Source organism: Neodiprion virginianus, unplaced genomic scaffold (assembly GCF_021901495.1).
Source record: "Neodiprion virginianus isolate iyNeoVirg1 unplaced genomic scaffold, iyNeoVirg1.1 ptg000023l, whole genome shotgun sequence".
NCBI lineage: Eukaryota > Metazoa > Arthropoda > Insecta > Hymenoptera > Diprionidae > Neodiprion > Neodiprion virginianus.
The window spans coordinates 123,020-134,740 of NW_025804443.1; the positions used below are offsets into that span (position 1 = coordinate 123,020).

Genomic DNA, 11,721 nt, shown 5'->3' on the forward strand with positions numbered 1-11,721 from the left:
TCTGTTTCGATTTTCTGTTTATCGTCCGCATCAAAATTTTGTCTCTAATTGAATATGTTTTTGCTCTCTCTGATCCTTCTATTACCTCACGGTACAAAGTTTTTATTTCGTCATCTTTCTGCTGAGCTACCATCAACCAGTCATCAGCTAATTCAATTATTTTATTCAAATCTTTCTTAACTATTTTGAGTACACTTTTTTTTTAACTGGATTTCTTGACAAAAAGTCCGCATGCTTCATTCGTTCACCCGCGCGATATTCTATTTCGAATTCAAATGACTGCAAATATGCCCACCAGCGATAAACTCGTGGAGTAAGATCTTTTTTAAGGCTTGCGGCTTTAAGCGAATTACAGTCAGTCACAACTAAAAATTTACGTCCTACTAAATATTGTCTAAAATGTTTTATTGCGTTAACAACTGCAAGAGTCTCAAGTTCGTAAGAATGGTAACGAGTTTCAGCGTCTATGATACGTTTGCTATAATAAGCGACGGGATGTTTTTCTTTTTCAACACATTGTAACAATACGGCACCATACCCGAGAGCACTAGCATCGGTATGTAGTTCGATTGGAAGATTAGGGTCGAAAATTCTCAGTAACGGTTCTGATGTTAAATAACTGACAAGCTTGGCCCTGGCGTCAGTGTGTTCGTCTGTCCATGTAATCGTTTTGGAACTACCTGCTGTGAGTTTGTATAAAGGAGCAGCCACTTGTGAAAATCTCGGTATAAATCTACGAAAATAGGATGCTAACCCTAACAATTGCCTTACCTATGTCCGTGTCTTAGGAATAGGTGATTGCACCAGGGCTTCGATTTTTCGAAGGTTGGGCCTCAACTCTCCATGTGACACAGTGTACCCCAGATAATCAATTTTTGTTTTCAAAAATTTACATTTTTTTAAATTGAATGAAAATCCTTTCTCCGCAAGTTTTGCCATCACGACTGCCAACCTATCCAAAGCTTTCTGTGCAGTTCTACCGGGTATAAGAACATCATCCAAATAAACAATCGCAAAAGAATATCTCAATTCACCCAAAGCGTTATTGATTGCTCTCTGATATACGGCAGGTGCATTCATTAGCCCGAATGGCATTGTTAAATATTCAAACTGTCCGTCCGGTGTAATAAAAGCAAGCTTTTCTATTGAATTTTCTTTTACAGGTATCTGATGAAAGCCTGCCGTCATATCTAATGACGAGAAATAGTACGCACCGCACAGTCGATCTAATTGATCTTGAATCAACGGTAGCGGATAACGATCTGCTACTGTATTGGCGTTTAACTCCCGAAAATCCACACACAATCTATCTGATCCATCCTTTTTCTTAACTAAGATAATTGGACTAGAAAACGGACTCCTGCTTTCTCGAACGATTCCTGCCTCAAGCATTTTATTTACCATATGTCTAACACTCTCACGCTCTAAAATTCCTAGCTTATAAGGTCTTCGCTGTACAATTTTATTTTCATCTTTCAGTCTAATCTCAAAGCTGCCAGATGTTACACGAATCCTAGGAGTATCAACACTCATATGTTCCGCGTGCAGTCTTAACAATTTCAAAAGTGATTCTCTCATCTCTTCCACATCGCAATCTACAGTATCAAAATTAGTAGTTGCAACACACGCACCAACAAACTTGTGTAATTTTGCAAATTTAACTATGGTTCCATCTAATGTGACTGAGATACCATTTGCTAACAATTGTTTACCCAGAATTATTTTTGTGGACAAACTTTCGTCCGGAACTACATATAAATCAATTTCAACATTGATGCTATTCAACTCTGCACACACTGAGATCATCTCACGGCAATCCACATACCCATTTCCTAAGCCCCTCAAACGCATACAAACGACTTGTCTTTTACCAGGCAACCTCTCCGCCAAACTCTCTGTTACAAGAGAACAGTCCGAACCAGAGTCAAAGATGAACGTCAACACCTTACCGTCAGCAAGCTTCAGAGTATTCTCAGTGGAGGTAGAATGACAAAGCCTCACTACCTTCTCGTTCTTCTTAGGGCAACTCGGGGCAATGTGTCCCTCTTCCTTACAGTTGTAGCAGGTTATCGGCTTCTTTGACCCCAAACCTCCACCGTCCAGTTCCTTGATGACCCGTGAGTAACTGCCACGCTGTGTCTGCAGAGCTGATCGACATTCGGCCTTCCGATGTCCTTTTCTTCCACAATTGTAGCACTCGATGTCAAAACGGTGCGACTTACCATCTCGCGGCGCCGAAGTCTTAGTATGTGGACCAGGGGCTCTGGAGGATGCACGCGGTTGATGGAAGTCGGTCGTTCGTCCATCAAGGTACGTCATCGCTTCTTGTAGGCTTTTAGGAGATTCTCGCACAAAGATGTTGCGAACGAATCTATTTTGCGCCGAATAGGATAATCCCGTAAGTTGAGCTGCAGTCTCGTCCACCGTTTTTCTCTCGTTGAGCCACGCTTTTAATTTTCTCCCTTTCTTCATAAAATTTTCAAGTGTAAACTCTGCGTCTTCCATCCAAATCGTGTGCAGCTCCGACGCAACGTTCTTATTTTTCGCATACGCACTTAAAAACTCAGAACGTATTTCTACCCAGCTTTTTCCTGAGGGATCCATACCAGTGAACCACTGTGCCGCTTCGTCTTTAAATGCTTTCGCCAAATGCTGGACAATTTCATAATCATCAGGATTATAACGGCGAATCCACTCGTCAACCATTTTCACCCAACCAGTCGCGTCAGTCGTTTTCGGATCAAATTTGATGAGATCCATCGGAACACGTTCTCGTCTGGAAAGCAGTGCAAGCAGTCGCAGATTTTCCTCCTCCAATCTTGCCTGACGTTTTCTGTGCCTACGTCTTCCGTGCTTCCTTCTTCGCAAATCATCGGAATGTTCAGATTCTGATAACGCCGGGGATCGGTGATTTCTTTTTCGTTTTCGAGAAGTTTCTACTATGCCTGTGTCACTCTTTGCACTTCTCCTCACACTTTCTTCTACATCTTCTGCCACACTGAAATCTTCCTCGTTTTCCATCTCTATCTCGAAAATTTACTGAGTTTTTTAATACTTCTACACGCTTAAACGTTCTTTATCCCACTTCTGATGTCAGATATACAGAGTAAAATAAAGAGTATAACACAATTTATTTAATTGTAAACCGCAGAGGCACGGAACAACACAACTTTATTCCAATCGTTTGAAAATTATTCTAAAAGAAGTAACCAAGTTAAACAAGAACAAAACAAATTCAACCAAAACAAGTTCCATCAACGTCATACAACCGGTGATCAAAATATAACAAAGACACAATATCGTGATGCGACATATATATATATATATATATATATATATATATATATATATATATATATATATATATATATATATATATTTATTCAAAGTGATTTTTAAGATACTTATCTTTGATACACTTTTTTTTATGAGATCGTATAATGTTACAAACAATAAGTTTAAAATTGAGCATGTGAAAATAAAAAAATAAGAAATATAGAAAGGCTTATATACATTTTAAGGCCGTTAAGTAATGTGTATTGAGTTAAACAGAACTAGTTTGGCGTGATACTGTTTAATAACTCTGAACACGCTGTTCAATAGTTTGATAAATTTTTGGAGCCAGATGTGGAATAGTCATCTAAAATTATAATTAAGTTGATGGTCGCTGTCTTCCTTGGATATTTGCAGGTATTCGGAGCGAGGAGAGCTGAAGAATGTACAGTTTATCAGAAAGTGAACTATTGTTTCCTTTTCTGAGTTGTAACAGAAGCGGCATAATTCTGCCGGTTTCAATTTAATTACCCCTAGCTTCGTTGATATGTTGCACGAGTATATTTTGCATGAGTATATGACTCTTAGCTGTAATTTAGGTGTTATTGTGTGGAAAGAGCCTCTTGTCAGGTATATTGGGAGCGAGTCTTCTGGCGACCTTGGTATGGGTGATTGACATGATTCAGACTTTGAGTAGCGTTTAAGTTCTTGAAGTTTGAGGAAAGAGCGGTACTTGTTGAGGATCCTGTCCTTATTTACCTTCCAATGAGTTGCGTTCATGTCCTCAAACATTTGTTCTTCACCAATGAGAGAAAGCAACGACTTAACTTGTAAGGTCCAGTTCAAGTTTTGACTTTTGTAATTGGCAGATGGTTGAATAAGTCTAGTCAAGCCGAGCTTGGGCAGTCGGTCTTCTCTCATCTCTAGTATTTTAATTACCCAGTTGTATGCGTATTTTAGTACTTCCAGAGAAATGTGTGGTATGTCGAATTCGAGGCGTAGAAAATAATGTGGCGTACAGACAGGAAGATGGAAAATTCTTTTAAAATAAAGCAGGTGAGTTGTTCAAGATTGTCTAGTATTTCTTTCCTGAGACCCCAAATGTGCACTGCGTTGTTTTGATCATGCTGTCATGGAGTTTCTTTTTGCTAAGCCAAGTTTCTGCTCTGAGCCTAGAAAGAATTGAGTAGGTTGATCCGATTGCTTGTTTGCCTCTTTTGGATGCTTCGGTGGCTGCTATATCCCCTTGCAGGTTGCTTGAAAACGCAACACCCAGATATGTGTATGTCTTGACCACTTCAATACTTTTGCCTTTGAATTGGAAGCCTTTATCCTTTTTCTTGATCCTTCCTGATGTACGACAGGCCATTATTTTTGTTTTGCTGATGTTGACTTCCAGGCCGTTTGTGTCACAGTATTCCTCCAATACTTTCAGTGCTTCTTTTAAACTTGAGGCAGAGTGAGATAAAGCGGCAATGTCATCAGCATATAATAACATGAGTATCTGACGGAGATTGTTCAGGTTTAGTCTTTCGACGTCGCGATTCTCGAAGAATTTAATTATATCAGCAATAAATAGAATAAACAGCAACGGGCTGAGTATGTCGCCTTGCAGTACTCCTTCGGTTATGTCAATGGGATCAGACAGGTGGTGGTCTTTCCTGATGTGCATCCTGCTTTTGCTGTAGAAGTTGATGAGTATCCATATGAGTTTATTGCTAATACCGAGGTTTTTTAGTTTAGCCCAGAGGATGTTATGAGGTACTTTATCAAAAGCTTTTCTGAAGTCTATAAAGAGAATGTACGCCGTTATGTCAGGAAATCGTAGTTGCATTTGTATTATCGTTTGCAGCAAGAACACGTTGCCTGCGCAACCTTTCCCCGTGCAAAATCCGGCTTGTTCTTCTGGTATTAGCTTGTTATTTTCTGCCCATTGCCTTAATCGGTCATGTAAAATGTTGGTGAAGACTTTGGCGATTGAATTTATCAAAGCTATACTCCTGTAGTTGTCTGGATCTGAGCTATCACCTTTTTTATGCAGCATAAACATGACTACCTGGGCCCAATCATCAGGAATGATTTCGGTTTGTATAATTTTGTTGAAAAAGACTTGAATGTAATAGAGCCAATTTTCCGGCAGCTCTTTTAGAAAGTCATTACTTATGTTGTCCATGCCTGGTGCTTTGCCACATTTGCTTTTTTTCAGGCTCTTTATTAGTTCTTCCATCGTTATTTTCTCGTCTAGCATATCGTGTTGTTCCTGCACCAGTGGCATCTCTAGTGATAATCTAGGAGGATATAATTTAGTGAAGTATTGATTCCAGGTTGTGATTGAAACCTTATTAATTGCGGGTGTGCAACCTTTGACTTGTTTGATGACTTTCCAAAAATCAGAAGGGTTATTGCTGTTGTTAAATTGATCTATTAATGCTAGGCGGGATAGTTCTTTCTTTGCTTGTATTACTGAAAAGTATTCCCTTTTTTTTTTGTAAGAATATATTCCACAGGGGAGTTGCTGGATACTCTTTTTTGCAGTATTCCAGTAAGAGAGTAATCTCACGCTTTTTGGTCTTACATTCAAGGTCGTACCATGGTTTGGATTTATATCCGTTGGATGATTGGGCGTTCTTTTTTCTCATTCCCAAACTGCAAGCTGTCGCCGTAACTGCCTTGCAGAAGTTTTCATGGAGAGTATTCATTGAGGACATCGTAAAATTCAGTGAGATCAAGTGTGAGTTTTGTAAGTTTTCGCGATAGATGTCTGCGAGTGCTGGGCTCCATTTTAATCTGTGAGTGTGTAAGGTGTCTTCGGATATGTCCGGTGTACTGGAGATGTTCGAGAACAGGCTGACTGTGATTGGCAGGTGATCTGAATTTGATATTATATGTTCGATTCTTACATCTTTGATCAGATTAATGCTGAGAGTATTTATCCAAATGAGATCTATTGTGCTCTTGCCCATTGCGCTTCTGAAGGTGAACCCACCAAGTTCATCACTTGCTGTGCGTCCGTTTAAAAGGATGAATCCATTGCTGTTCATGAAATCTAAAAGAGTTTTTCCTTGGTGGTTTGTTATGTGGTCACTAAAATTCCTCCTGGAGTTGAGCGTGGTACCTTCGAACAATTTTTCGTCCTCCGGTAATGGATCACCAATTCTTGCGTTGAAATCACCTTCGAGAATTATCGCGTCTGATGCTTGGGCGAAGATTATATTTAGGCTTAGTTGCAATTGGTGAAGTAGTGAGTTCAGATTTTTTTGATCTGGCTTTAAGTATATGGAGCCGATGATGAGCGAGATGTGGTCTGATTGGTATTTGTTGAAGATCCAGTTATCAGTGATTTCTATTATTGCGCTGTTCTTGTTTTTGCATAATGTAAGCAGACCTCCGCTGGCTCTACCGAATGTTTTGCTTTCGGTGGCTGGAGAACCGGTTGTATACCAATCTTTAAAGTTAGCTAGATTTGTTACGTTCGAGGTTGTCCAGGTCTCCGATATGCAGAGTACGTCTCCGTGGAAGTTTTGATAGTCTTTTAGGTTAGATAGACCTCTCACATTCCAAAAACATATGCTGAAAAAGTTGTGCTTTCTGTTCTGTTTAACTATATCACTTGAGCCGGCTGAGTTATTGAAAGTTCTGTTGAAAGTCCATTCTTTCTTGCGATAAATTACTATTGCGAGTTTCGTTGGGCGAAGTTGAAGTATTTTCTTTGCTCGTTTGGGTAGATTTGACTACTTTCTGAAGCACCGGGTCGTATTAATGGCACACACCGTCTACATAAATGCGCTGGTGTCCTATTTTGACGGTCTAGCCTTCGTCTCTTAGCTTTTTTGTTTCTAGGCGGAGTTTGTATGCAGCTAAGCTCTCTGTAGGCGTTAGATCATAGTCAATTTACACAGGTTTTTTTAGAGATTTCTTCTTCGCCATTATTTCCGCTTTTACTTTTTGGTCCTTGAGGGTGGCTTTAATGAACGGTTTGTTACCGTGAACCCAGTTTGCTGAGCAAGCGGCATCCTTAATTTTGAGGTTTTCTTCGATGAACTTGTTCAGAGATCCGGTAACATTGTCTCCTGAAACTAAACCTAGGCCTCTCACTATAATATTATTTTTCCTGTTTAGTTTGTCTATAGATGAGATACTTGCCTTTACTAGTCGTTTCTCAAGGAGAGCCAAATTGCTTAGGTTGACGGATTCCTGAGTATCTCCAGCTTGTGAGCACAGCTCTAGGGCCGTAACTCTGTCGCTTAGTTCCTTTATTTGAGAGCGAAGTTCTTTATTTTCTTCACTCAACTTCTTCGTCTGTTCCTTGAGTAGACGAGTGTGTTCTTCCCGTGATGTTGCGATCTCCCCTAACAATTCCTTTTTCATTTCTTCTCTGTCCTTTTGGTCCTCTGTTCTCCACTTTTTGAGCGTTTCGAAGATTTCTGTTACTGATGACACTGTGGTGGGAGAGTTTGGAGGAGACATTGTTGGAGAGTCTGAAATAGTGTATCGTATAAAAGGAGGAGAAGAGGATGATCGTTGTAGTTTCGATGGCGGAGAGATTTCTGGCGACGAGGCGGCTAACGTTTGAGTAAGGCAGCCTCCTTTAGAAGAGGTGGGGGAGAAGTAACTAGTTATTGAATTCACCGAGTTGGTTCGGTTTTTTAAAGCAAGCGAACCTGGCGGTCGACCTCTTTTTCTTTTGCTAGCGGACGCTGTAGCAGTTTCTTTAACTATTTTTGCATGATTGGTGTCCTCATGATTTAAAGAGACGAAGACTGAAGCTGCTGGGTTTAGTCTGGATAGAAGCTGTTCGGGTGCCTCTACGTTTTGGCTTGTTGTGGCGGCAGAAGTGACGTCCGTAAATATTATTGGGTTAGTGGTGACACCTGCAGGAGAACCAAGCTGACTCGGTGTGTCGGCTTGGACGGCAATGTAGGTTTCTACTTCGGTTGTGGTTATTCCATAAGACATAACCTAAATCTGTGAAACGTATATAATTTTTGAAAAACTGGTAAATTCGAAAAATTAACGACGGAGCCAGGAATCGAACCTGGTATCTAGCGATGCTTTACCGGAGCCTTACTCCACTAGACCACCTAGCGCCCTAGCGCACCTAGGGCGGCTAGGTGGTCTAGTGGAGTAAGGCTCCGGTAAAGCATCGCTAGATACCAGGTTCGATTCCTGGCTCCGTCGTTAATTTTTCGAATTTACCAGTTTTTCAAAAATTATATACGTTTCACAAAATGAAAATTACCTCGTGATTAATATTAATATTGATGATGCATATCCGCATTTCAATATTAGTCGATCCGCATTTTAATATTAGACGGTCATTGACTGTCTTACGAGCTTCGCACCAAGAAGCGTAAGTTTCCAAAATGTAAACACACTTACAGACACTCTTACAATTGTGCTCGAAGAGGAAGAACACTTTCTATATTCATAACCTAAATCTATTGCGAGGTGAATTAATAATTATATTGATTAAATTGTAGTCTATATTGTAAAACTTATTATTCACGATTGATAAGGGTTTTTTTCCGATGAGAATGGTTATTGTGAGATGATTTATTAGCACTAGGATGCCCTGGATAACATGTCACTAATCACGAAGGAAGAAAAATACGTGTTGACACTTGCGCAGCCTATGAAATCAAATAATTATTTGTTCATCTATCTGTATGTTTTCTTCAATCTTCTTAATAAGTTCTAATCCTTTGTATAGATGCTCCAAATTACAATACATAAAGTACATTAAATGGATTTTTTTGATGAATAATATTTTTATTTTGAATAATATGTGAGCAAATAATTAAAGAATATATGAGATTTTTTTAATAATCAAATCTATTTTTTAAAAATTTAATTAATGTTGTTACGTCCAGCATACCACTTCTCTCTATTTTTCCTACTCGCAAACTCTCCCACAGTTCTTACATTAATCTCATGGTCTCTGTCCTGTCCTCTTATCTCTACGTAGTCTCACGTTATTCACCATCGCGCTTACTCATCAAATTCCATTCCCTACTTCTAACATTGTTGCACCTTTTCTGCACCCGTACGTTTCACGTCTCGAGGGACACTCCTATTCTGACTCTCGACAACTCCACATCTAGACTTCTTATATATCTTTTCGTGCCACACCATTCATTGCTACCGGTATCTCAAGTTCTACGCAATAAACATATAATCGACATATCAACATACTCAAGTTTATTCAATCCTCATCCTGATTTCCGGTTAACCTGGAACGTAAAAGCGAAGCCAACCGGGTTACTCCTTCCGCTCAGGAGTAAACTCTACTCACGGACGTAACATTGGTGGCAGCGGTGGCCTTCGCTTTCCGGAAATCCAGTGATACAATTTTACGTGTGTGCTACGCATGAAGTGCCATCTGATAGACCGGTTCTGAAGTGTGCAAGCTCAGTGATGTTAATACAAAAGTAATACCACTGTGTGATAGTGTTAAAGACACTCTGAAAGCCATATTCTATGTTTAACGCAATCAACGATCTCTGATACACACGAACGTCACAGGCAAATCCGTATCTCCAAATCGATATTGCTGAAAAACTATCTCCTGCTGCTACTACAACGACATCTTCATTCTTCACGACTTCTAGTACAACACAACGCACACCGACGTCATCACCGCCTGCAGACACGAAATCGCTGGACCAACATCCTCACGGAAGAATGCAACATTTGTTCGATTCATTTTCTTCATCTTCACTTTGTAAGTCGACAAATCCTAGATTGAAATTTACAACATGGCTACCGAAAGCACTCTTCCGCACCTGCCTCTTAAAGATGCATTGGCTCTGATTCCCACGTTCAATGGCACTAATATGCCCGTATCCGAATTCATAACTAAAGTAGCATGCGCGAAACGAGCTGTCTTAGCCAGAGAACTGAATTTATTCTCCACACTCATTCGCACGAAAATTGAAGGCGACGCGAGTAAATATATAGAGTGAGATAATCCGGATTCTCTTCGAGATTTGCTAGACTGCCTAAAACAGGCCTACGCGTCTAAACGACACCTCCCAGATATCCAGCTAGACCTCGCACAATCGGCAAAGAGGCGAAACGAGAGTGTTCTAGATTACGGTGCTAGAATAAAACATCTGTTAAGACAAGCGTGCGAATCAATAGATGCCTCAGAATCTATCAGTGATGCTCAAGTGCTGAAGAAAAATATCAAAGAGACCGCAAGACTAAGATTTATCAAAGGGTTACTAGACGAATTAGAAATAAGAGTAGCTCATGAGAATCCATAAACCCTACAAATGGCTATAGACACGGCCACCAAGACTGGAAAACTATTATCACATAGACTTAAACTAGCCTTATACTGTGATACTAACTACGAAACACAAAACCATATAAAATGTAGTATATGTAAATTAACCGAGCACATCGATAAATATTGTCCTGAACAACCTTCCGTATTAGTAGTGTGTAGATACTGCAAGAAGGCAGGTCATAGTATAGAAGAGTGCAGAACGAGGCTGCGCAACAACACAACTTGCACGCAGTGTGGTGGCAAGGGCCACTCGAACGATAAGTGCCGCTCAAATCGGTCCCAATATCCCCAGAATCCAAAATTCCACCAAGATTCAAGAGTTTTCCAAAATAACACTAATCGTCAACAACAGAACAATCTCAATACCCAATATCGAGCAAGAGACCCGACAAACCAACCTTCAGACCAGATGCGAAATGACAGTCAACGCTCACAACACTATAACACACCAAATCCTTCACGATCGAACTTCAGAGTTAATTACGTAGCACAAGACTACTCGAACGAGAGATGCGATGCAGGCGTCCACCCGGAAGTTTCATACGAAGCAAAGCAACATCGCGAATATTCAGGCAACGCGAGCCATTTAAACGAGTTCAGGGACGGCCGCGCGGACGCATCGACCTCCCTCAAACCGGAGCATCGTCCAAACCAAACGTCAGCTCCGTACATATGGAATCTGGCCCTCCACAGATTCGAACACAATGCCCGCAGTCTTTGAATGGGTACGTGACACTAATGATAGATACTGGCGCTAATATTGATTTGTTAAAAATCGATAAAATCGACCCAAGAGTCCACGTCACAAAGACGGACATTAGGCAGATTTCAGGGATAACGGAAGAATCCATCAGAACAATAGGAAGTCTCTACATCGAGTTAGCTAATACACGCCACGAATTCCATCTTGTCGATAACTCCTTCCCTATCATCGGAGACGGTATACTGAGTTCAGACTTTTTACGTTCGGAAAAGGCGACTATCTGTTTCAAAAACAACTACCTTATCTCTCGCGAAACCGGCGTCATTCCCTTTAACACGCATAGAACTAACACAAAAACACCACCGCGTATCCTCATAACATCTGTCACACAAACACCGAAGGTTCGAATAACCACCGGTGAACTCACACGACAACCCAGCACATTTATAGTTGA

General features: G+C 40.4%; 2 protein-coding genes across 2 annotated transcripts; one reads left to right on the forward strand and one right to left on the reverse strand.

The window, feature by feature from the left end:
* Positions 1 to 4,348: 4,348 nt before the first annotated feature.
* LOC124309698 (uncharacterized) lies at positions 4,349 to 8,229 on the reverse strand. Its single transcript, XM_046773536.1, has 4 exons — positions 7,935 to 8,229; positions 7,169 to 7,751; positions 5,849 to 6,843; positions 4,349 to 5,736 (listed from the first exon to the last, which is right to left on the reverse strand). The coding sequence occupies exons 1-4, from the start codon at positions 8,227 to 8,229 to the stop codon at positions 4,349 to 4,351; spliced, it is 3,261 nt and encodes a 1,086-aa protein (XP_046629492.1).
* Positions 8,230 to 10,547: 2,318 nt separating this feature from the next.
* On the forward strand, positions 10,548 to 11,285 carry LOC124309699 (protein AIR2-like). Its single transcript, XM_046773537.1, has one exon. The coding sequence runs from the start codon at positions 10,548 to 10,550 to the stop codon at positions 11,283 to 11,285; it is 738 nt and encodes a 245-aa protein (XP_046629493.1).
* The last annotated feature ends 436 nt before the right edge of the window (positions 11,286 to 11,721 follow it).